This window comes from Pleurodeles waltl, chromosome 7 (assembly GCF_031143425.1).
Source record: "Pleurodeles waltl isolate 20211129_DDA chromosome 7, aPleWal1.hap1.20221129, whole genome shotgun sequence".
NCBI classification, from domain to species: Eukaryota; Metazoa; Chordata; class Amphibia; order Caudata; family Salamandridae; genus Pleurodeles; species Pleurodeles waltl.
This window is the reverse complement of record NC_090446.1, coordinates 1,237,021,926-1,237,049,022: the sequence shown is the minus strand read 5'-3', so window position 1 is coordinate 1,237,049,022 and position 27,097 is coordinate 1,237,021,926. Positions and strand designations below refer to the sequence as shown.

Here is a 27,097-nt window from a genome sequence, read left to right as displayed (position 1 = left end):
CTCTTCTACCTATGCACCTAGGCTGTCAAACAACAAACCCATATCAATCAGGACTGCCCCTTATACTCACTTTGATAAAATGTCGAAAATGTATTTCCTCAAAGAACACAACATCACAATACATTAACCATCCATAACCCAGCTACCTGTCCTACAACTTGTTAACTCATGTTTGTCTTTGAACCGGTACAGTGTTCCGCTGTCGTTTGGCTGGGTTTGTGCTACAGAACGATCATACACATACATACTCCATGGAACTGGAAAGATGGGTAATTGGACTCTGTTGGGCTCCTGAAAGAACTGTGAATCAGTGATTAGGCATTACTTGTGTGTGCCAAAAATGTCAATGTGTGGTTGAATGCCTTATCTACAGCAGATGTTTATTTAAATACTCAATTGGTATTTAATTAAGAACTTAATTTAACAGACTGAGCATTTTGATCTATAATGGCAGTCATTATCGAATAGACCCTGTAATTCGGATTGCTGCGCGTGAAGGTTCTGCATTGGTTGGATTGTGTATGAAAATGAATTCAAATTGATTTTATTAATTTTCCAGTAATTACAGTAATATGCTTTTTCATATGGACCTTGATTCCCCTCAAAAGGATGTTGATTTGCTCCACAGTATGGTTTAGTCCAAACCGATAGTCAGGTTTTTTTAATGCCTTGCAAATATACTAGCAGTGGAGGTACAATCCATAAGTCAGTTCATTTATCGGCACCCTATGTTTAGTCCAGAGTAGATATGACTCTGGGCCTCATTATTAGGACTGCCGCACTCATGTTGATGGTAGGACCACCACAACTTTAGCGGTCCAACTGCCCAATTACAATCCTGGCGGGTGGACCCACCAGGAGACCTCCGTTCCCCTCAGGACCATTGCCTTTTGCATGGGCAGTGCAAAGGCCCCCCTTCCCAGCACTGACGGAATGCACTCTGTCTGCTTTGCAGACAGTGCGCATTCTGAGGGTGCAGGACTGTTAGGATATTGGTCTCTGCTCCCTTAAAGGAACCGAGACCAATATCCTAACACTGTTCCCACCGGTCAGCCTGGCAGGAAGGTGTATTACAATGTTTCCGCTGGTCAGCCAGGCAAGAACATTGTAATACACTCAGGGGAACGTCACCGCTATGGTGTGGCGACCTCCCTTTGAGTTTGGCGGTCCTGTGGTGGGACCGCCACACTCATAATGAGGCCCTCTACATTGTTCATCGTTAGGATCATCATGGTTTTGTGTACTTATCAGAGCATAGGAATAAGCAGAAAACATGTGTTAACTCTTTTTGAATGTATTTAAACTCACTCGTTACTTATGCTGTACAAAACAAGAAAGTGAGGGTTGAACATACATAGAGAGCCATATTTTTTTTCACTGTTTAAATATGCTATGCTTGATGTGCCTCTGCCTCAGTGTATCATGCTTTTTGTCCTTCATTATAAGCCCCCAGTAATCGATTGGTAAAGCTTTCAACCCAGAATTCAGTGTACCCCAGGGATTAGCAATTCTTGTTTGCAAGATTCCTTTTCGATTACAGGTTTTCGATCAACACATGAAAACTAACTATGAAAACTGTAGTAATGACGGATTCCCTTGACACTGTCCTCCGTTAACAATTCACTAGTTTTATCTGGTGAAAAGCAAATAGGTAGCACGTGTGGTACAGCAATTGCAGGAAAACTCAGTATCCCGAGTCGGCTGGTAACTCCTGTGACTGGACAAATCAGGATTTTATCACAACTCTAAATGAAAGCAAATAATGGGTCTTTCTCAAAGGATTACTTGAAGACTAATGCATGGCTTTAGTGGTCAGTTTTAATATGAAAATTAATGATAAATATAGAGTTAATAATATTCAAATGATACTGGGAACGGCCTTCTTTTTGGGTGCAAAGGCAGTGGGATTTTTGCTCTCTTCTAAATGCGCACCAATAAATGTCAACATATAGTCCATTAGCTTTTAAACATATGTCATTGTGATAAAAGAGGTTCACAAAACAGTTACAATGAAATACGTTCTGCCATGTGGACTAGTGACAGTTTCGATATTTTGGACTATGTGCAGCTGGTTAAGCCTTTCGTTAATACGTGAAAAAGTTTTTTGAATGTAGATTGACTACACTAATTGCACCTTTAAATGATAGGTTAACGTTAAAGCACTGCAGACTAGAGGAGGCAGCCTAAAACTAATTCAAACAAGAATAACACAGGAAGGCGAAATCTAAAGTTTATAATGTACACAGAAGTCCCAGGGTAACATGGCACACTTGGCATAAATGATTAAGAAATATGCCTCTGTTTGGCGCAGAGAACCTGTACACAATTGTTAACAAATAGAAAGAATGAGGCAGTTTCGAGAAGCACAGTGATATAATTCACACATATCTCATATAACGAATAAATTACTGGTATACATTAGTTATTTCAATAATATGTAAGAACAATTACTTGGATATATACTTATGTACATTTAATTCAATTGATTGAACCGCATGATAAATTTGAAAACATGATGGTGGTATTTGAGTATCTAGGAAGCCTCGGGACAAAAAATATGAGATTTAGTAGTGTCCTTGTCGATCTTCACGAAGGTTATACACACAGACAACACACATTCTGCATCACAGTGCAAGTGTTATACCTCAGAAAAGTGTGTGTGAAAAGAGACGATGGGAGCAGGTGCTTTGGAAATCAGATTTTAGTGGCTTTGCAAACAGTCTAAGTAGACCTACTACAACAAATCTACTTGGGGGGTTTACTCTTTGTCTGTCGACAGATCAAACAGTAAGGTGCCACAGTTTGCAGCTACACACAAAAAGAAGCATTACTAGTCCAGTCTGCCAAAAGTAATCCTCAGCAAACCCTAGAGCATGGTGGGATACTGCACTGAAGGTGTCTCACTTTGATTGGTCATTGTTGGCAAATTCTATGGTACGTGCTCCAGGATCATTTGTAACTTATGAAATACATTGCTCAAAAGTGGTTATTATGAGGTACCAAATACCTCAATAGTACTCCTCCATCTTCTCTTCATTTTAATATGTTTCCCTTTTGATTCCAATTTAACTTTTGCATCTTTTTTTGTGTACCACCCTGAATGTAAAGCAGCTGTATATGCAGTCATTTCCTAAATAATTTCTTGTGCTGTCCATGTATTGTTTGGAATAATAATAGAGTATTGGTACAGGAGGTTTGTTCAAAGAGATGGGACAAGACTGTTTGACTCAAATTTCTGATACATTGATGTTTCATTGACCACATTTTTCTGCCTTCACCATAATGTGGTGGAATCTGGTGCTCCATTCATGGTTGAGGATTAAGGTAAACCCTGGCGAAATTTTGTTTGCACAGGTGTACACTTGCTTAATTAATATCTGGATTTTCCCATTAGGTTTGTTACAAAAAATGCCTGCGATCACAGCATTAGGCCAAGTCGAATAACTGAGTTTTTAACTTGGTAAAGATCTAATGGGGGGAGTACATGAACAGTGTAAATGAACAGAACTCAAGCAAAATGTGCCCTCTCTTTCAAATGGACCCAAGGATGAATTTAGAGATAAAAAATAACTCAATATGCTGGACTGCCATTTTGCAAAATAATGCCTAATATTGCATATTCTTTGGCATTTTACGTAACTTCTACATAGAACAAATACACAAATTTCAGCCAAATCTGGCACATGAGCTCAATTATCAGATTGTTTTGCTGGCATGCGTAGTTGTGGTGCATGGGTCATAGTAAAAATGACTTTTTGTGCACTTGTTCATCAATGTCCAAAATTTGCCTTTAGGTAGAAGAGAGAATGTGCCAACATATTTTCAGTTTCATAATTTCAAGCTCAGGAGCCACCTATAAAGTCTATGGAGGAGAACAACGGTGAACCATGTCAGGTGGAGTAGACAGAGCACCTGCTGGGTACAGTTGCCTCCCCCCCCAATTATATTCCAGAAGTGAGAAAGAACCTGCCCCAATATTTTAATTTCCCCTCCCTCTTCTCTCTTTTGTAAGTTCCCGCTTATCAGACCCCTTGCCAGGTACAGCGAGATCTGAATAATCGAGAATTACTAGCAGGGGAATAGGTTGGGAGATCAGTGTGGCTGTGCCCTTCCCGAGCTATCCTCCTTTCTTTATCCTAGAGCAGGGAAAGGATAATAAGATTCCAAGCGGAAAAACTGGAGACTCTTGGATTATCATTCTTTCCCTAACTGAGCCCAGGTTAAAGTGGCGATACGTCCATTTCAGCTCTGCTATTAACATTCACCAATGACTTCCTTTCATTGAAATCACAACCTACCATTCAGCTTTACATTATAGTCCAAGTTAAGCTTTATGGAAGCTCCATCAAATCTCCCTTTAGGTGAATTGTATTTCTCACAACCTCACCGTACTAACAGATAGTAAATGTGATGGCAGCATTATCTTGCTGTTTGTGCATTGTGAATGCTGGTGTTGGTTTCTGTTATTAGATGATTGCCTTCATGAAATGTGATGGAATAAGGAACATAATATGTTTGAAGGGTGTCTCAGACTTCTTCTTTTACTAGGCAGTGGTAAAAGCAGAAACCTGGTCAAAGGGGCTAGACTTACATCTTTAGGTTGCCCTCACTATTTCCAAACACTCACCTCAAGAAGTACTCTCAAATGAGTCTGCCTCATGAACACAATATTTGCAAACCCTAAATTCCAGAAGTACTCCCTAATGAGTCTGCTTCATGAAAACAATATTTGCAAACCCTAAACTCCAGAAGTACTCTCTAAGGAGTCTGCTTCATGAACATATTTGCAAACCCTGACCTCAAAAAGTACTCTCTAATGAGTCTGCTTCATGAACACTCCCACTGTGGCAAAAATATTTTCCTGACAAAATAGGTCACACGTTTGATAATACACATTTGGCCCTTACCAAGTAAATTAGCTCCAGGACAAAAAGGAAGTAAAAATGAGTTTTGCAGAGAGTGTATATTTGGCCCTTGATAAGGGAACATATGGCCCTACCTTAATACCAAATAGTACACCTTGCAAGGCAGCCTATTTATACTTCATGGCAGAGCCCATTTGCATAGAACAGTGCACCATGAAAGTAAATTATACCCCTTCCTGTCAGAACCATAGAAATGAGTCCCGCCTCCTGCTACCAGACCCATGCAAATGAGCTCTGCTCCCAGGCTGCCAGACTTCTGAATGAACTCTGTTCCAAAGCTGCTAGGACAGGGAGTTGTACTCTCGGAATTTATTTGAAGGGGCACACAGAAGGTAGCCTACCACCTTATCACTCTCTGGGTGCCGTGAAAAGAGATGCACATTGTTCTGTGTACCCCCAAACAAATGCCCTTATGTAGTGAGACTAAGGCCCTCATTATGAACATGGCGGTCCAGACCGCCATATTATGAACACTAGGCAACCGCCACAGATGGCCCTCCGCCACTGCCAGGCTACCGCCACCAGGCATCCTGACGATGGCGGAGTTCTTTATCTGACAGGGAAGCGCTGCAAGCAGCCCTGCCCTCCGGATAAAGAACCCGTGTTCCTCCAGCCTTTCCCTGGCGGGGGCTAGTGGAAGGGGTGCTCTGGGGCCCCCCTGGGGGCCCCTGCACTGCCCATGCACTTTTGCAAGGGGCCCCGTGCACAGTCCCATCGCACAAGTCACTGCCCGATTTACAGGCAGTGATATGCGGGCCTGATGCTGCAGCTCCCACCGCACTGCGGCATTGACGATGGCTCCATGTGGAGCCGTCTGCAATGTCCAGGCCCAGTAGTCTGCTGGGCTGGCAGGAACACTGTTTACGCCCGCCCGCACAGTGGAATGTATTTTATTGGGCTGGAGGGGTCTTCAAGGGGCTGGCGGTCTGTGTTTAGACCGCCAGCATGAACACGGCGGGGAATCCCAGTGTGTTTATAATGACACCCTAAGTCTTAAAGCAGTGATCAAGCCATTTTACTTTGGTACACTGGCACCCCAGACTGGTAGAAATGGGTGCTTGTTTTATAATGGGGTGCTGTGTGTGATTTTGGACGAATCACAGCTGCACTTGTGGTGTAGTAGAAGAACAACAGCAAGCAAAATGTTTATCTTGTAATATCTCCTTGAGTTCCTACAGTGAAAGATTTAACAACAGTCTCTCCAGTGATGCTCTTAAGGAAAGTATCCGTAATGTAAATGCACTCGTCATCAGCTGGTATTATGGGTATTTGCTCCCTTCCCCGATTCATTCATTAATGCATCTTACAATAAGACAATGCAATGAAGAAATAAAAGCCCCCTGTGAACAGATAACAATGTGATGTGAACTTGTTTAGTGCATTTTTCAGAATGTTAAAAAAGCGGGTTCTAATGCCTTTCTGAATTTTACGGGAAAGGTTTAAGTAAACGAGCCTTGTTCTTTCTTGAGTAGTGTACGTACAAGCTCGGAGGCCATGAAAGGCGCTATACAAAGGACAGGCCAAGCATTTCAGCAGTATTGTGCTTATTGGTACACAAACCCACTACTTCCTACAGTTAGAGAGCAGGCGATTTGTAGGCACTATATGACCCCCTCTACAGTTATAGTTCACAAGAATTAAGCTATTGACACTAATGAAGCATGGTACAAAGTCATCCCTCCGTCCCATCTCTCTTCCTCTCGCAATCCTGGAGAATATGGGACCAGAAAGGGTTAGTTGGAAAACCGCTCACAGGAAAAAAAATACTGATACAAGACGTGTCATCTGAACTATCCAATTAAAAGTAAAAGATTAGGGGCAATTATCCAGCAACCACTTCATCACACATTAGGCAGAAAGCTTTGGAAGAGCTATCTGACCGGGGAGTGCTAGAAACGTGTTGTTTCATTCTTTATCGGCATTTGTCTCTTCACACCTGCTAGAGTAATTCTTCCACTGATTAGCTCCTTGTCACGGCCACTGAAGTAGACCTAGATTCATTAATACTGGTGAGTTAGTGCAGCGCAGCCCTTTTAGCATGCCATCAAAATATATATGGCTTTCTTGTACTGTCCCCCAAACGGTAGCAAGTCCCTCAACTCCCACCTCCGTTCGTTCCCGCTCTTCTCAGGCTAACAGCATGTGGACAATGTCTCTAAAAGAAAAAGAACCAGAATGCAGATGTGTGACTGTCAAAAAGGTTCACTCGGACATTGGAGAAGAGGTTATCTTGGCCAATAAGGCCGCTATAGTGTGGATTTCTGGCACTGCTCCAGTCTTTGCCACTGATCTGCAGTCGCACAGTGTCGGCTCAGACAGTCACTTCTGTTTTGCTTGCTGTGCGGTACTGGTGATGGTGTCCTGGAATATAATGCAGTTGTTCCACTGTGTTGTGCCTCCGAGAAGCAAATGCTTGACGTTTGGCAGCAGTTTGACTCACACCAAGGGTATTATATAAATTATTCGAGGCACTGGGATGAGAGTGCATCTTTGTCATCCTGTAGCGATCCAAGACAGGCGTCGAAACGAACACATCCGTCTGCGACAGCGCGCGGGACATGGACTTCTCCTGGAAATCGGACCTCTTCAGAGTCATTACCTTCTCAGGAGACAGGAGAGGATCCTGGGAATGGAGCCGCTCTGCAGACAAGAGCTGCTCATCCGACAGAATGCGGTCATAGGACATGCAAAACTCTTCCGGCCTGGACCTCTCCGGGGAGAGGACTCGGTCCTGGGACATTGCTCGCACCGGCCTCCTAGGCCGCTCTCTGTAGTGAGATTGTTCCTGGGACATTTTGATGACGTTGAGAGGCAGTGTTCCCCTTGCCGCTAAATCTGGAAGGTGCCGTCTCCTCATGTAATATTCGTCTGCTTCTTTATCAGCTGTTTCAAGAATAGAAAAAATATATTAAATTCTTCGAATTGTTGCATTTTGAAATTCGTTGAATTATTCTAAAAATATGCATTTGACACCTAATCAATAAACATATATTCTAGTATTCTTGTTCTAGGAAATATGTGAAAGGGTTTCAATGCATAATACTTCAATAACCCACTAATACTATCTAAGAGCTATTTTCATACCATGCTGTTTTCCGAAGAAAAGCAAAAATATGATCAAAGAAATATGTATACAATGTTCCATTGTTCCATTGTTTGTTACTACAAATGATTAAGTTAATTATCAATAGGCAAGATGTATACACCTGCACATTTCCAGTGAACAATGAATCCTGGAAAGCAGTACAGAATCTTCAAGAGTGTACGTGTACACTTCAATATTATTGGAATGAATACATTTCTTAATGACGAATTCTCAACATGACTTAGTTTTTTTTTTTTTTAATTAATTTTCTTCAAATTATGATAATTAAAGATACGGGGGACTAAAATACACATTCTACAAAATTAGAAACATAAGTGGAAATTTAACATTGCTGCCAAGTTTATTATTGCACCGTTTATTCTAAGCATGTACTGCACAGTGGGTTATGCACAAGTGGAGATGTTGTCGCCACTAGCACTATTTTGGCTCTACACTTTTAATTAGTCATCTCATACATTTCTAGGACACTTCGAGCTGATTTCTGACTCCTGCAGAAATCCAGATTCGGGCATAAAGAGAATTGTGCACGCCCATCGGTATTACGAATGGTGCAGTGATACAGCACTTTTTGCCACACAATCCGAGTTTTGCACCTCGTAGCAAGAGGAAACCTGTGGCATTGAAATGATTACCCTCCATTGAAGATTGTGGAAATTGGAATGGAGAGATTTTACAACACTCGCGAAATACTAAACCCATTAGGTTAACATTTACCAGATGGAGTATCATCTCCCACAGTACACGGCGCTAAGAATTATGCCAATAACATAACAACCCCCAGGCCGTTACTGGATGAAGTAGTTGGCCAAACATTCAGAGGCAATGGAACTGCTGGGTGGTGGAGTCATTTAGTAAGCAAAAAGCGATGTTTTTCCTACTTCCATAAGTCTTTTAAGGCATTTGATATCTTTAGGGTTATTGACATGTTATTACCTACTCTAAAGTATTTAAAACAATAGGATATAAATTATTGTCAGGTAATCAAAATTAAAAATTAATTTGTTTTCGCTTCCTTGATGACATGAATGGATCTAAGCCAAGGGAACAGTCAGAAAAATAAAATACCCCCACTTTGACCCATATATAGTAATAAATGTGCGAGTAAATAAAGTAACCCGACCACTTCCTCTGAAGTGCCATGGAAATTGTACCGGTGGGAAAACTTGCAGAAATTGTGGCAAAATTACGAATTTTACTGAAAGATTTTAAAGGAACTTGGTCAAAAACTCCACATTTACAATTACTGGCATATATATATATATATATATATAGAGAGAGAGAGAGAGAGAGAGAGAGAGAGAGCGAGAGAGAGAGAGAGGTAAGTTTATATATATATATCTATATATAAAATATGCACTGAAAAAAAGGTTGAAGTGATGTTATAGTTGATGTTAGAAATGGAGTATTTGGGTGGCAGGCAGGTTAGCCCCTGCACAAGCAAGGATCTTCACTCTAGTCAGGGTAAAGGAGAATCACACTCAGTTAACCCCAACCACCTCTTTGGTAGCTTGGCACGAGCAGGTCAGCTTAACTTCAGAGACAATGGGGGTTATTACAACTTTGGAGGAGGTGTTAATCCGTCCCAAAAGTGACGGTAAAGTGACGGATATACCACCAGCCGTATTACGAGTCCATTATATCCTATGGAACTCGTAATACGGCTGGTGGTATATCCGTCGCATTTGGGACGGATTAACACCTACTCCAAAGTTGTAATAACCCCCAATGTCTTAATTATTTCTACAAACACACACAGTAATACAGTGCACCACTACAAAATGACACAATACAGGTTTAGAAAAATAGTTATTATTTTATCTAAATTAACAAGACCAAATACAATAAAAATCTACAATATACAGTTAAAAACACGATTTTAGCACTTAAAACCATGAAAATAGTGCCTTGAGGCACAAATACTGAAAGTTGATACCAAGTGGCGCCGTTTACAGTGTTGTTCGACCCCCAGGTAAAGTACCTTAGTAGACAAGTAGCAAACAGGCCAGTGGACGGAAACGGGGAGAGCGGCTTCGCTGGGTCTGATGTGACGTCAGTTCCGGTGCCATGGGGCAGAAGGGCAGAGGTGTTGCGCAGCATCGTCGGGTCCTTACTGCAGAGGGGTGGAGGTGAAGCGACGTTGGATGCAAAGTGGGTCCCATGGTTCCGGCAGATGCAAAGTCCAGCAGAGTCACGGTGCTGCGGGGCAACCTCATGGGGTCGCGATGATGTCACAGGGCTGGAGGCACTCATTTTGTTACAGACGTTGGACTTACGACACTCCGGTGTCTGCGAAGTTGGGCGGGATCAGTGGCTGCAGCGACGAGAGGCGTACAGGATCAACAGACTTCTATGAGGTCTACGGCCTCAGGGCAGGCAGCATTCAGATTCTGGGGCAGCAGCTCTATTTTTCAGGGTTGTTGGATTTTTTGCACTCAGTGAGGTTTACGGCCTCAGCGCAGGTGCCGTTGCGGTTCGGGGCAGCGGCGTCCTTTGCGAAGACACATGGCATCCTTCGGCGTCACTAGACTGGTTTTTCTCCATGAATTCACTGTTGCGCCGCGGCCTACTGTGGCGTGCTCGGAGGCCCCGAGTCGGGACGCGGATGCGGATGCGGATGCGGCCGTGGTACAATTCCTCAGCCGCCGGGCATGCCGCTTCCATTTTTCTCAATATTTCCTCGCACAAGGCCATAGGTTTTGCATCGGGCCTTGGCGAGCTCGGGGTGCGGCGTGGCCTAGGTATTAACGGTGGGCCCCCATTCCCCCCACTATGTCACTTACATGATTTTTTGCTTTCCTCTGTACTTTTCTCTTCTGTTTTTGATTTTCTTTTTCTTGTCTGTCTCTTTTTTGGGTGGAGCCGTGTTTGTGCTTCTTCTTCCCAGCATGTCTTTCTCTTCCCTGCATGCATCAGGATCCCTATCTAACATGGTGAATTCATTTATATTCTCTATGGCAGTTTTTCCCAAACTAACATGGCGTCTTTTCCCTTCCTGAATGTCACTTCCTATTTTGGGGTATATAAGGACTGAGACACTTGATCTCATTGCACTGCAACACTTCCTTTGGTGGTGATCACGTTCCGGTTTTCCAGCCTTTCTTTGCCTTTTTTTCTGGCCCTTCCAGTTATATTTTTGTTATTGAAAACTTACCTTTTGCCTGTGCCTTTTTGTTGTTCCAGGGAGTTCCAGCCTTTGAGGGATTTTCCTTCGGGCATTTGCTCAGGGATTCCTTTTGGAGGGCACGGACTGCCTTGACGTTCCCTTGTCAGCAGCACTGTGGCTACAAGAAAGGGTCGACCTACAAGCGGCAAGACCATTCTGCAGATAAATCTGGTAAGCGACGAGTCAACTGTGACATTCACTTCCAGGGGTCCAGGAACTGGAATAGCACTCTCTGGCGAGCTAGAGTCCACAGCACGTAGACTCAGGTCTGGTTGGGGAAGCCTTTACTGTCCCTGAGGCTTCACAATGGGACGCAAGCTCTACTCCAAGCCCTTGGAGTTACTTCTCAAGCAGGAATGCAACAAAGTCCAGTCTCTGTCCCCTTGCACAGGCAGAAGCAGCAACTGCAGGATAGCCTAACACAGCACAGTCACAGGCCAGGGCAGCACTTCTCCTCAGCTCTTCAGCTCTTCTCCAGGCAGAGGGTCCTCTTGAATCCTTGAAGTAATCTAATTTTCAGGGGTTTGGAGTCCACTACTTATACTCCTTTGTGCCTCTAAAGTAGGCAAACTTCAAAGGAAAGTCTCTCTTTCAGGTGTGAGTGACCAATCCTCCCCCCCCTCCCAGCACAGATGGCTCATCAGGATATACAGGATGCACCAAAGCTCCCTTTATGCCACTGTCTAGAGGAGAGGTTCAAACAGCCCAACTGTCAAACTGACCCAGGCAGGGAGTCCACAAACAGGCAGGGTCAAAGAAAGTTAAGCAAGAAAATGCCTACTTTCTAAAAGTGACATTTTCAAACACACAATCTAAAAACAACCCTTATCAAAAGGTGTCTTTTAAATTGTGAGTTCAGACACCCTAAACTCCATATTTCTATCTGCTCCCAAAAGGAATCGGTACATTAATAATATTTAAAGGCAGCCCCCAGATTAACCTATGAGAGAGACAGGCCTTGCACAGTGAAAACCGAATTTGGCAGTATTTCACTGTTAGGATATATGAAACACATTCATATATGTCCTACCTTAAACATACACTACACCCTGCCCATGGGGCTACCTAAGGCCTACCTTAGGGGTGCGTTACATGTATGAAAATGGAAGGTTTAGGCCTGGGAAGTGGGTATACTTGCGAAGTCGAATTGGCAGTTTTAAAACTGCCCACACAGCCACTGCAGTGGCAGGTCTGAGCCATATTTACAGGGCTACTAATGTGGAGGCACAACCAGTGCTGCAGGGCCGCTAGTAGCATTTGATTTACAAGCCCGGGGCACCTCTAGTGCACTGTACTAGGGAATTATTAGTAAATCAAATATGGCAATCATGGAAAGCCAATTATACATATACTTTACATGGGAGCAATTGCACTTTAGCACTGGCTAGCAGTTGTAAAGTGCCCACAGTATCACAAACAGCAAAAACAGAGTCCAGCACACATCAACAACCTGGGAAACAGAGGCAAAAAGTTATGGAAGATCACGCCAAAAATGCCGAGTCTAACAGTTAGGAATTGTAATAATATGTTACTTTAGATTAAAATAACTTAGAAATTCCCTGTAAGAAACAGTTCAAAAGGACGTAATAGTTAGGTGGCAATGTCAGTTAAAACATATTGTTTAAACAAGCAAAACCCCTGCAATTCACCAGTTAGAGTCATTTCACATAACTATAACTTTTGCTATAAAATAACTATAACCCGCATTATAGCCATGCACAGTGTTGTTATCGATGGTGTAATTTCAGATCTTGATGTGATTTTATCAATGATATAATTTAACATGTCATGAGTGATGCTACATTGGAGGTAATTAGCCATGAATGGCGAAAGTCACATTTTACAAAACTACTATCAATACAGCAACTAAGAAACGTGCAGCACTCTTTAAAGCTGTCAAGCACTGAGACAATTCACGCCTGACCTGTCATCCATCACCCATTGACTAATAACAAATACAGTACCACCACTCATTGCTTCACCAAGAATATCAACAAAATGTGACGGCAGATTGACAGTACTACGCAGGCATCTAATATACTATTTATCTGCTATCACTCCAATCCCAAGTGAATTGCCTTCAACTTCCTTACATTAGTAAAATTCAACTTGTAATAAAATGTATCATTTTTGCTTTGGTCCTGCCTTTTTCCCTGTTTGAGTTTTGCTATTAGTACTCTGTGCGTTCCCCTGTACCACTACTAAACAGCTGCACAACACATGTGGTTATACTGTACATTAGGTGCACCTAATTATCATATTTTTCTTTCTATTAAGTCCATAGTATTTGAGCAAGCAATGCACCAAAAGTGTTAAAGATAAATGGCAGATGTGACCTAGTGCCTATTTACGTTACCCACATATATGAGAATATTATATGAAGCCAGGGTGCACCATACTGCTTTGGCAGAGCTGCAAATTAAAATAATTACAGTATTACAAGGAAAAGTGTTTGCACCTTGTATAAAAGTATATTTTTATGCATAAGCTAAATCATCAATAACGTGTCTTGTAATCCCAAGAGGCTGAGTGCTAAATGTATAAAAATGAGGCATGCTACATATTGGGAATAGTATGCCATCGCAATAAACAATTGTCTGAAATCTGTTTTTCTTCCGTTGGTAAGGATGTATTTTTTATGAGAAGGACAAGCTCTAATTGAAATCATTATATTTTAACTTAGCCTGGGTGAATGTTACAGTGAAGAGTCAAACTTTTTTTCAACTTACATTTAATCAAATTCAATGGTGAATGTAAATTTGTTTCATAACTTTATTTGAAAGTAAGTTCAAGAAAGTGTACTTTGTACTGCCTGAGAGACAATTAGAGAGCACCGGCTTCTTAGCCCAACTCCAGATGCCCAATACAGAACTTTTTCTGGCTGCTAACAACCCTCCTCTTGGAGAATAATAGCTTGGCCTCTAGGCCCAGGGAGGAATGGGTGTCATCAATAAATGGTCAGTTAGCAGGGATAAGTCACCTGGGTGGGAGAGAGGTACAGCTGGCAGAATAAGGGCCAGCTTTATCAGTTCTTCTTTAAACTGAAAGATGCCTGAGACTGGCAGTAAATGCTATATTTAGTCCCATGGTGCTCCTAAACTTTCTGGTCCAACTCAAAAGTTCTGACGCATCTTGGGTCATTGCGCCATGGTGCCTCGTATTGTAAATATGGCGCATCCATGGCATCGTAACAGAATCCTGTGCCTCGTAAATAATTTTGACACATCGCTATCACAATACAGCAATGTGTCATTTCTTGTAAATATGGCCCTTTGATTGGTGTGACTCAATTATCTTCTTGACCTCCTCTTCTTGGCAGTCAGCCTGAAATCACACAGAGTCCTGGTGAATGCACATTGACAGTGGAGTTTCATGTTTAAGTAGGTGCTTTTTGCCTTAAAACATTGAATTGGTTTTTGAATTTTATTGCTCTGTTTTCTTGACTTTATGAAAGTTGGGGCTGCTTGAACATAACATGCATTTTTCCTGGAGAAGTGCCTACTTCTTTTGACACAGCTATAGCAGATGAGTAGAGTTTCACTGAAAACTGAAATATAAACTTGGTGTGCCTATTAATTAGTAGGGGTACCACCTTCCCAAATTAACAATTCACTTTCTGACACATCTCAGATGGTTTCATGAAGAAGCCCTCAGACAAATATTCAACTTTGTCAATGCCTCCCTCACTTAAGGAACCTTCCTGAATGCCTTGAACACAGGACAGATCATCTCTCTAGCAAGAGAATCCAACATTGAACTTCGATAAATTCATCTGCTTTCAACCTATTTCCCATCTACCATTCATATAAGAAATATTCAAAAAGCTGTCACTACCGAGCTACAGGTGAGATTCAGCAAGAACTGTCTTCAACAAGAATTTCAGTCTAACTTCAGACCAGGATGTGGCATACAGATAGTCTAATAGTCTAATAGTCTAATAGTCAACAAACCATGGTTCCTAAACCTTCTGACCAACTTTCCACATATTTATCCATAAAGGAATGACCCACAGCCTGAATACATACAATGCTTCGCTGACACAGTCCTGCAGTGTTTCACTTCCTATGTTGCCGGCTGAACTTAATGGCAACAAGCTCAAGATGTCTAAATACCCTGATGACTCTTGACGGCACAGCAGAATTTCCTCATTAAACAACATTCAGCAACTCAAATTCAAATATTGTCTCCAACCTATTCAGACTTTAGGGGTCATTACAACCCTGGCGGACGGATGGTTTTAGTATTATGACCATGGCGGTTACCGCCATGGTCATCCGCCGCTTCTCCGTTCCGCCCGCCAGGGCGGAGACGACCGCTGGGCTGGAGACCTGGGTCGCCAGCCCGGCGGCTGTCACAATACCGCCGCCGGTATTTTGACCTGGCTTACCGCCGTGGATTTCCAGCGGTAGGAACCACCATGAAAAACGAAAGACCCCATAGCATACCATTTAAGGGACTACTTAAGTTGGTGGCACAATCAAGGCTGTAGGCACACTAATTGCATTTAATTTACAGGTCCGGCCACATGTAATGCCACTTTAATAGCTACTTACAAGTTCATTAAATATGCCAATTGTGGAAAAGGCAATTCTACCATGTTTTAAGGAGAGAGCACAAGTACCTTAGCACTGGTTAGTAGTGGTAAAGTGCACAGAGTACTACAGCCAGCAAAAATGAATTCAACAAAAACAGGAGGTCTTAAGAAAAAAAGTTAGGTGGAAACTATGCGAAGGATGCCAGGTCTAACACTACAGAAATAGTTATAGTTCCTTGAAGTGCTTATTGCTGAAAAACAGTATCTGGCAAGTCTCAGAGAAGAGAGTGGCCTAGTCAAAACGTTAGTTGTCTGTTATACATAATCAGAGCTCTAAGGAGAATAGGGGTGGCTTCTAAATTTGGACTCTGGGGATGCACCCCTTTGAAACTCCCAGATCTTTCTTGCAAAATATATCAAATACATCAATGTGTTTAGCAGTACAAACTTATCTCCAAATACATTGGTATATTTAAGTCTGGGATACCTGCCAAAGGTCACCTGCCCTGCCTTGCTCTGAACAAAGAGACCGAAGCCTGGCAGTAAAACAACTGCCTGCAATGTGATGAATGATGCAGGGCTTCCTTTTCTAAAGCCCTTCACTGCCATTGCAGTCTATGGTGGCATCCACTGTAGGCCAGTGATGCTGCCGATGTCATGGTTGTGGGTGTTGCAGGCTGCATCCCTATGTGAGGGCAGGTGTTCACCATTCAGGTTCCCACTTTTTCCATTTGTAACGGGGTAGGACTAAATGAGAGTGTTGTGAGATTTGGCCACTTGTCCTCAGATATGTAAGTGTTATAAAGCTAAACCTGTTGTAGGTATATGGTGCTGAGATGCCTGGTTATTGTGACACCCCAGGCCATATCTGTAGGTTGTTGGCCTCTTTCAGAGTGGAGTTGTGGTATTTCTGCCCCAGAGGAGTTGATCCATAACATGAGCAGGGCTTTTGCTACCTGGTAAAGTTTATTTAAATATCTGAGTCAAGCGTAAAGGAAGAAATCTGTGCTCATAGTGCCCTGAATCTAAAAAAAACATGAAATGCTATGAGTATGCATACTTAGACTATTGCAGGTTTACTGGCAGGTTTACTTGCCACTTATTAATGTCCTGATCTATTTAGGTTGATAGGCGCATTGGTTCTAGAATGGTTTATCCTTACCTGATCCTTACCCTTGACATGTTTGGATTTTAAAAACAGACGCTGTACCATTCTGGATGCTTGTGGTCATGTAATTCTGCAGATATGGCTCTACCATACAGCATTAAAACAGACATTGAAACAAGTCCATGTTGGGCCCTAAATTCATGCCCTTAACAATAATGTCAAAACAGAGTTTTATTTCTGAACAAGGAATGTTAAAAACGTTAAAGTAATGCATGTCAGTGGTTTAGTTCTTGTTTATATTTCACATTTTATTTATTATTGCATTCCATAAGAGTGTTAGCTATTTCAATCATGTTGTGTTTCTGTGGGTTTTTTTTCCCCATGCATCTCATAATACCTGTATAGTGCATAGCTTGAGTCATATCAAGTGTTTATCACGGGCTGGGATTGGGAGCTCTGGCATGGAGACTAAAGGAAATGTGGGTTTCTCTCAGTGCCTTCAGTATTTTGGCCTATTTGCAGAACACATGCAGGAATGGCCACATAGTCCAGTTGCAATTTAATTTCTGAATAGATGTGTGCTATTGGGGTATACAATTGTCAAAATAATAACAAGGCCAAATGTAGAAGAAAAAGTGCTTAGGTGTAAGTGAAGTGTATGGTTGGGGGTGATCAAGTGAAGGAGATGCGAAGAAGTGCTTTCATAAAAAAGCGAAAAGAGAGTACTGAAGAGAAAAGAGGTGAGGTTTAAGATCTGTAAAGAAATGAGCTGTGGAGAGAAAAGAGGCTTACATGTCTAACAAAGTGCACATAACTGAAGACCAATTCTCCTTCCACAGACCTCAGTAATATTTAATTCGCAATCTCACAATTTCAAAATGAAACATTTTCAATATCAATTATTACAACAAAATCATTGTTTTTACTCATTTACCTTAAACAGTTAACAACCATTGACAAAGCCAATAGTCCTGACAGCTGTTAGGTTTATGTCAGTCATTTTATTATATATCTGGATGTAATAAAAAAAGCTTAGAGAGAAACCAAAATACCGGTTGGGTGACACACTATGGAAATCACATAAATTTACATGTTTAAGCCATATCCCTTTTGGAGAACCCTACTTTTTCATCCCATTTTAAGTCCTGTCTGCACATATTTCTACATGGCTTATTTGCAGCAAGCAGCTGTGGGTGCTTCCCAATCAAAACATTTTCTTCCAAAGTTGATGCCACTCACAGTATAAGACACTATCCTAGCATACACTTTAAAGGGCCTGAAGTTGTTGCATTGTACAATTTGCACACTGCACTAACTATTGAACATATTAATGCAGTGATATGTGTGGCAGTTTTAATGTGTGCAAATATTTCAAGACTACATGTTCAAGCTGCTTCAAAAAACCTTCTTGCTTTCGCACTAAGGGCCAGATTTTGTTGCGCCGCAGCCACGAGCACGGGCGCTGCGGTGCAACTCATGGAGACCGCGGCGGCCCGTGGGCGGGCCGTGGGGGAAGCTGCGGCTCGGTTCAAGGGTCATGGAGCCCGGCGCGGCCCTTTTCTCCGGCCGCGAGTTCCGTGGCAAGCGCGGCAGGACCAGAGACCCCGAATCGGGTCACGGTCCTTCCCACGCTCAGCGCGACAGACATAATAACGCGCTTGGGATGCCCGGGACCCCCTCCTTTCACCCACTTACCTGTCACACAGCCAAAAGCCATATGCCTGCACATGACTAGTTTTTATGCATGCTTTTCCCCTTCCCAGCATGCTGTTCACTTCCTCTCTTCCCTGCATGCATTGTTTCTCTTTTTCAGGAGCATGTTTTCTATTTTAAGTTATGACCTTTTTCCCAAACCAAGATGGTGGTATTACTACTTCCTGTTTTCCACTTCCTGTCTAGGGGTATTTAAGGGGATTTTATCTTCCTTCTCATTGCGTTGCAACACTCCTGTGGTGGTAGTCATGCTCCGGCTGGTTTCCTCTTGTGGCGCCAGTCGTACTTGATCTGTCTTCAGTTTCCAGAATTCCAGAATCTTAAGTCCTAATTCCTTGTGTCCTCCATCTGTTTCAGGGAGTTCCTGTTGGAGGTTTTTTACCCTTTTGGGGTTTTTCCCCTGGGACTCCTTCTGGAGGGCACGGACTGTAGTGGCTTACTATTGTCAAACAGCACCGTGGCTACCGGAAGGGGTCGCCCCTACCTCGGCCCGAGCAGGACTTGCAGGAACCGGGGCCGCTCCCCACCTCTCTCCAACATCGACGGTATGTTCAGGGTGAATCGTGACAGATTGCAACGCCTGAAACTCCAGTTGCCGTCCGGAACCATGGAGAATCCCGTGATGAGTACAGAACCAACAAGCCAAACCCTGCTCCTTACGATACAACAACAGGCCCAAGAACTCAAACAGCTACGTACCGAAAACACAGTCTTCCGACAAGCCTTCGCCTCTAGAACCACCGATGTACCTACGGTCTACGCCACTACGCCTCGCTTCTCCAGGGATCCTAACAAATTACGAGAGTTCCTGGATGCCTTGACGGTCTATTTCGCATTCCGTCCTTCACAGTTTATGCAAGACAAGACCAAGGTGGGGTATTTGATTAGCGCCCTATCTGGCCCAGCCCTGGCATGGGCCACCCCTTTGGTCACAAGTAACGACCCTAGCCTGTCTAATTATTCCAGCTTTGTCACTGCCTTTAAGCAGATGTTTGAGCGTCCTGGAATTGAGTCTTCAGCAGAAGAAGCTCTCTGCGATATTCAACAAGGAAATCAGGACGTCTTACAGTACATCACTCGTTTCAGACAATTGGCAGCTGAGACTTCCTGGGTGGAGCGTACTTTGGTGACCCTGTTTCGCAGGGGTCTCAGAGAGGACATTAAGGACGAACTGGTGCACTCGGCCAGAGTAGAGGTTCTTAAGGGGTTAATGGATCAGACCCTGACAATAGAATATTGGTTAAATGAGCGAAGGATGGAGAGAAAGAAGAGTCGAGTACCATCACACCCGGTGACGTCCCGCACCCTTCCTCATCGTTCCGAGGAGGCTTGTTCTGAAACTAAGAGTGCTACCGATGAAGAGCCTATGCAAATCGATATGGCACGAGGGCCATTATCACCTAGTGAGCTGGAAAACAGACGAAGGAAAGGACTTTGCCTGTATTGTGGTGCTGCTGGTCATCTAAATCGCACATGTCCCGTCTGTCCAGCCAAGCCTTTGGGAAACGCCAATTCCCGTCCTCAGTAAGAAGGGTGAAGACAGGATATTTCAAAATACCTTCCATTTGTTCATCAAGGGAGGAAGGAACTGCTCTTTTCCTTTTACCTGTTATCCTCCACTTAACAGATGGCCGTGAAGAAAGGCAACTGGCCTTGCTGGACTGTGGAGCCAGTGGTATCTACCTAGACGAAAGCTGGGCCAGGGAAAGACAGATTTTGCAAATACCAAAGGAAGTACCAGAACAAGTCCACACGGTGGATGGATCATTCTTGGCCTCGGGACCTGTACAGTATACCACCCCTACCCTATGTCTCCAATTCTGGAAACATCAAGAAAACATTTCTTTTGATTTGATTTCTTCACCACATCACGTAATGATCCTGGGGATTCCATGGCTAACTCGGCATAACCCTTACATTGACTGGGAAACAAGAACCATTTCTTTATCCTCTCACTTCTGCCAACACCACTGTTACTTAGCAGGAGACTATTGGTCCCCGAGGAGTCTCTTAATGGCACCCCCTAAGGTGGGATGTTCTATTAACGTTCTACAAGGAGTGCCCAGACATTATCTAGAATATGCCGATGTATTCCAGAAACCAGAAAGACCTGAACTGCCACCCCATAGAGAATACGATTGTGCCATTCCTTTGGAACCCGATGCCGTGGTTACTTTTGGGTGAATGTACTCTCTAACAGAACCTGAGAAGCAGATTCTTAAGGAATACCTAGAGGAGAACATACAGAGTGGGTTGATTGCCCCTTCCTCCTCACCTGCAGGGGCTCCTCTCTTCTTTGTACCAAAGAAGACGAAAGATTTGCGTCCCTGTATTGATTTTAGAGGATTAAACAAGATTACTACTAAGGATCGATACCCATTACCTCTTATTAAGGACATCTTAGAAGCTGTCAGAGGGGCAAAAAGATTCACCAAGTTGGATCTTAAAGGAGCATACCATCTTTTAAGAATAAAGGAAGGTGATGAATGGAAAACCGCCTTTATGACACCTTTCGGTCATTATGAATACAGAGTAATGCCTTTTGGACTAACCAGTGCCCCCTCCATCTTTCAAAGATTCATGGACTCTATTTTTTCCGATCTTCTACATCAAACAGTGGTTGTTTATCTGGACGACATTTTAATATTCTCTGTCCACCCAGAACAACACACTAAGCATGTACTCCAAGTCCTAGATAGACTCAGACAACATCATTTATTCTGCAAGCTAGAAAAATGTGAATTTGACCAAACAGAGGTAAAATACCTGGGATATTGCATTAACCAAATAGGTGTTGCCATGGATTCAGATAAGATTCAAGCTATTCTGGATTGGCCGTCCCCCTCTTCCATCAAAGAAACTCAGTGTTTTTTGGGATTGGCCAATTTCTATCGACAATTTATAGCGGACTTTGCCCAGAGAACCAGCTATATTACACAAACTCTTAAGAAAGACAATCTAAGGAAAGGTTTTTGTTAGACACCAGACGCAGAGTTGGCTTTTCAAGAATTAAAGAAAGCCTTCATTCAAGCTCCCATTTTACGGCACCCAGACACCACCAAACAGTTCATCGTTGTCGCAGATGCCTCAGAAAGAGCCATAGGGGCTGCCTTACTACAGAAACAAGATGATGATGGGATAGAGCATCCTGTATTCTACCTTTCACACATATTATCCGATTCGGAGCGGAATTATTCGGTGTTAGAACGAGAGTTACTCGCCTTGAAGACAGCGTGCACGGAATGGAGACACTTCCTGATGGGCTCGAAAGAACCTTTTGAGGCACGGACAGATCATCGAAACTTACAATGCTTGAGAAACTTTCAGTGTCAGAATAGCCGGCAGGCTCGATGGGCTTTCTTTTTTAGTCAATATGATTTTTATATTACATACATCCCTGGTTCTCAGAATATCTTGGCCGATGCCTTGTCTCGACATTACCCTGAGTGTAGCGATTCTCCTGTACAGAACTTATTTGAAAGTAATAAGATCATTGGTTTAGTACAGACATTCCTAGACCAGGTCAAATCTGAATATTCCCACCTGGAAACTACAGAGATGAACAATTTGCGCTCGCAGCTTCATATAGGTCAGGGATACTATCACCACAACAAAGCCCTGTTCTTACCTACTAAGATAGTCCAGACAGAAGCCCTAGGTATGTGCCACAATTCCCCCATTGCAGGTCATCGCGGAATGAAAGCTACCCAAGAGCTTCTGCTTCGCTCCTTCTGGTGGCCCACTATCAAGGCTAATACTGAGGACTATGTGTCGTCCTGTCCCATATGTGCACAAGCCAAAACACCCCTTACTAAACCAGTAGGATTACTTCGCCCATTATCTGTTCCCCCAGGTCCATGGCACACTATCTCCACCGATTTTATGTGCTCTTTGCCCTCTTCAGTTGGAAACCGAGTGATAATGGTGACCATTGATTCCTTCACAAAGATGGCACATTTCACGGCGTTAAGAAAACTACCAACGGCTAAGGAACTAATCCAAATCTTTACTCAGGAGATCTTCCGGCTTCATGGACTACCACAGGTCATTATCTCAGATCGGGGTCCTCAATATATCTCCCGGTTTTGGAAACAATTCAGTAAGACCCTAGGAATAGAAGTGGCCTTATCATCAGGGTTCCATCCTCAAACTAATGGACAGACAGAACGACTAAACCAAGGCCTCGAGCAATATTTACGCAGCTTCTGCAATGCTACGCAGAGTAATTAGTCTACCTATTTACCACTTGCAGAATTCTCCTACAACAACTCAGTACACAGTGCCTCGAAAGTCTCCCCTTTCTATGGTTCTTATGGTTTCCATCCTAAGGCTTTTCCTACTCCTCTGAAAGATACTTCCAATCTTCCTGCCATTTCCTCATATGTCTGGCAACTACGGGGTATCCAAAGTGTGATCCGTTCAAATCTTGTAGCCACTAAGACATGCATGAAAAGGATGGCTGAAAAGAAGCGTTGTGAGGCCCTGCGTCATCAGGTCCACGACAAGGTCTGGCTTGCCTCTAAATTCTTGCCTCTCCGACTTACCCAGAACAAATTTAAACCTTGTTATTAATGTCCATTCCTGATTCTCCAGAAAATCAATCCTGTGTCTGTGCGTTTTCATCTGCCTCAGACTTGGAAAATACATCCTGTGTTCCATGTCTCACAACTCAAACCTTACCTTCCTGACCCTTTTCATAGACAATTCACCTGTCCTCCCCCTCTGTTGGTTGATAATGTGCCCGAATACCAGGTCCAGGAGATCTGTGACTCTTGTTTTTTCTTCCTCGGGCGCCTCGAATATCTTATTCATTGGAAAGGCTACCCTATGAGTGAGTGTTCCTGGGACGATGCACTTTCGGTTCATGCCCCTCTTTTGGTCCGTCGTTTCTTCCGGCTTTTTCCTCACAAGCCTGGGGCCTCGAGGGGGACCTACTTTTGCGCCGCGGCCGCGAGCACGGGCCGCTGCAACGCAACTCATGGAGACCTCGGTGGCCCGCGGGCGGGCCGTGGGGGAAGCCGAGGCTCGGTTCAAGGGTCGCAGCGCCCGCCGCGGCCCTTTTCTCCGGCTGCGAGTTCCATGGCAAGCGCGGCAGGACCAGAGACCCCGAATCGGGTCACGTGCTTGCTGCGCTCAGTGCGCTCAGCACGACAGACATAATAACGCGCTTGGGATGCCTGGGACCCCCTCCTTTCACCCACTTACCTGTCACACAGCCAAAAGCCAGTTTTTATGCATGCTTTTCCCCTTCCCAGCATGCTGTTCACTTCCTCTCTTCCCTGCATGCATTGTTTCTCTTTTTCAGGAGCATGTTTTCTATTTTAAGTTATGACCTTTTTCCCAAACCAAGATGGTGGTATTACTACTTCCTGTTTTCCAATTCCTGTCTAGGGGTATTTAAGGGGATTTTATCTTCCTTCTCATTGCGTTGCAACACTCCTGTGGTGGTAGTCACGCTCCGGATGGTTTCCTCTTGTGGCGCCAGTCGTACTTGATCTGTCTTCAGTTTCCAGAATTCCAGACTCTTAAGTCCTAATTCCTTGTGTCCTCCATCTGTTTCAGGGAGTTCCTGTTGGAGGTTTTTTACCCTTTTGGGGTTTTTCCTCTGGGACTCCTTCTGGAGGGCACGGACTGTAGTGGCTTACTATTGTCAAACAGCACCTTGGCTACCGGAAGGGGTCGCCCCTACCTCGGCCAGAGCAGGACTTGCAGGAACCGGGGCCGCTCACCACCTCTCTCCAACATCGACAGTAAGCTCAGGGTGAATCGTGACAGATTTAGATGTTGGCAGAGGAATAATCTGTCACAAATGTGACAGATATTCCATCTGCCTCATTAAGATCTTAATAGGATATTATGGGATTGTAATAAGGCTGACGGGATATCCGTCACGTTTGTGACAGAGTATTCCCCTCCGCCAAGACATAAATCAGACCCTAAATTCTTTATAAAAGTTTGCTTTAAAATGCACCATTTTCCAATCTTTTTTTAAAAAAATTCTCAGGGGGAGTACCCCCAAATTCTGCGATTGCCCATTGAGCTTGCTGGCTTTGCATGCTGCATAAAAGTCATACCAAACCTTTGTACCCTACCACTTTCAAATCTCACCAGCCACCACTGAAGGCGATGGTACAGTTGGCATTTCTGATGTGATGAGGCTACCCTACACTGAAGACCTGGATGGGCAATGTATAAGAGTGGGCTCTTCTAGTTTGTCATTAGCCATTGAAATACTCCATAAATATAACTTCAGCTACGTTAATATCCTCAAACTTTTAGATATGTCCTACAAACATGAATTGAGGATAGGGGCATTCCTTAGAAATATCCTGATGGAAGCAATGTATTGATATCTGTCTCAAATCGACAAAATGTTAGCTGTTCTCTCAAAATAAACATTTCAATTACATGGCGATGCTATGTATTTATCCCGAATGAGAGATATTGGCTATCATTAGTGTAATTACTATAATTTCATGCTCTTTACCATGAAAAACGTCACTGCCAAAAGAATATAGCAAAGACGCACGTTTTAAAATATGAAACATATTGTATTTTTGTGCTAGGAGCCAAAACAAATATCTGGTGTATGAAACAGAGGGATCGAGCTGCTGCACTTTAAATAGTTTTTATTCTGGAAAGAAATGAAACAGCAAGACCCAAGTGGTTGCAAATGACAGCAATTTAGAATGAGGCATACGGTGACCTTCTCATGCAGGTCTTTCTACCAGAACTGAGTGCTTTGCCCGGTATAGAAAAAAAGGCCTACATTTGTTGTGATATTTCTTTCTCAGTTGTTCTGCCCCTGTCACAATTGCCACTATCAATTTATTTTACAATTTGATTTAGAGTCTTCGCTGTCAAGTTCCATGAACAATGGACAGGACTATGTGCTCAATAAATGGACAGTGGATTCTCTCTCATAATGTGTTAGACCTGACAGCCTTAGGGTAGTCACCCCTAACTTTTTGCCTGCCTCCCTCCATTTTTTGGACACTGTTTTTGCTGGTTTATAGACTCTGCGCACTTTACCACTGCTAACCAGTGCTAAAGTGCATATGCTCTCTCCCTTAAAACATGGTAACCTGGAATCATACCTGATTGGACTATTAATATACTTATAAGTCCCTAGTAAGGTGCACTTTATGTGCATAGGGCTGGTAAATTAAAAGCTACTAGTGGGCCTGCAGCACTGGTTGTGCCACCCACTTAAGTAGCCCCTTTTTCCTTGTCTCAGGCCTGCCATTGCAAGGCCTGTGTGTGCAGTTTCACTGCCACCTCAACTTGGCATTTAAAAGTACTTGCCAAGCCTAGAACTCCCCTTTTTCTACATATAAGTCACCCCTAAGGTGTGCCCTAGGTAACCCCTAGGGCAGGGTGCTGTGTAGGTAAAAGGCAGGACATGTACCTGTGTAGTTATATGTCCTGGTAGTGTAAAACCCCTAAATTCGTTTTCACACTACTGAGAGTCCTGCTCCCTTCATAGGCTAACATTAGGGCTGCCCTCATACACTGTTGAAGTGGCAGCTGCTGATCTGAAAGGAGCAGGGAGGTCATATTTAGTATGGCCAGAATGGTAATACAAAGTCCTACTGACTGGTGAAGTGGGATTTAATATTACTATTCTAGAAATGCCACTTTTAGAAAGTGAGCATTTCTTTGCACTTAAATCCTTCTGTGCCTTACAATCCACGTCTGGCTGGGCTTGGTTGACAGCTCCTTGTGCATTCACTCAGACACACCCCAAACACAGGGCACTCAGCCTCACTTGCATACATCTGCATTTTGAATGGGTCTTCCTGGGCTGGGAGGGTGGAGGGCCTGCTCTCACACAAAGGACTGCCACACCCCCTACTGGGACCCTGGCAGACAGGAGTAAACTGAAAGGGGACCTGGTGCACTTCTTAGCCACTCTTTGAAGTCTCCCCCACTTCAAAGGCACATTTGGGTATAAAACAGGGCCTCTGCCCTACCTCATCAGACACTTGCTGGAGAAGAAACCTGAACCAGAAACCACATCCTGCCAAGAAGAACTGCCTGGCTGCTCAAAGGACTCACCTGTCTGCTTTCTACAAAGGACTGCTGCCTTGCTGTTGCCCTGCTGTCTTGCTGAACTCTTGTCTGGCTGTGAAAGTGCTCTCCAAGGGCTTGGATAGAGCTTGCCTCCTGTTCCTTGAAGTCTCAGGACCAAAAAGACTTCTTCCTTTCACTTGGACGCTCCGTGCGCCGAAAATTTCGACGCATAGCTTGTTTCGCGGCGAGAAAAACGCCGCACACCAACGCTGATCGACGCGACGCCCTCGGGACGATCGAGACTTCGACGCGCAACCTCGCAAGGACAAAGCCGCCCGACTTTCTAGGAGAAATCGACGCGACGCCTACCGTGAGCGCGAAACTTTGACGCACGGCCTCGCAAGGACAACGCCGCCCGACTTCCAAGGAGAAATGGACGCGACGCCTGCCGTGAGACCAAAATTTCAACGCACGGCCTCGCAAGGACAACGCCGCCCGACTTCCAAGGAGAAATCGACGCGACGCCTACCGTGAG

General features: G+C 43.7%; 1 protein-coding gene across 3 annotated transcripts in view; it reads right to left on the bottom strand.

Moving 5' to 3' along the window:
* Window positions 1–1,375: 1,375 nt before the first annotated feature.
* Window positions 1,376–27,097, bottom strand: part of SHISA6 (shisa family member 6) — a 1,352,839-nt gene continuing 1,327,117 nt past the window's right edge. For 2 of the 3 annotated variants that reach the window (XM_069200366.1, XM_069200367.1), the window contains exon 9: window positions 1,376–7,808. In XM_069200366.1, coding sequence (XP_069056467.1) covers window positions 7,237–7,808 — 572 coding nt within the window. In that variant the 3' untranslated portion in view covers window positions 1,376–7,236. The remainder of the gene's footprint in view (window positions 7,809–27,097) is intronic. The other variant, XM_069200365.1, reaches the window with a different exon arrangement.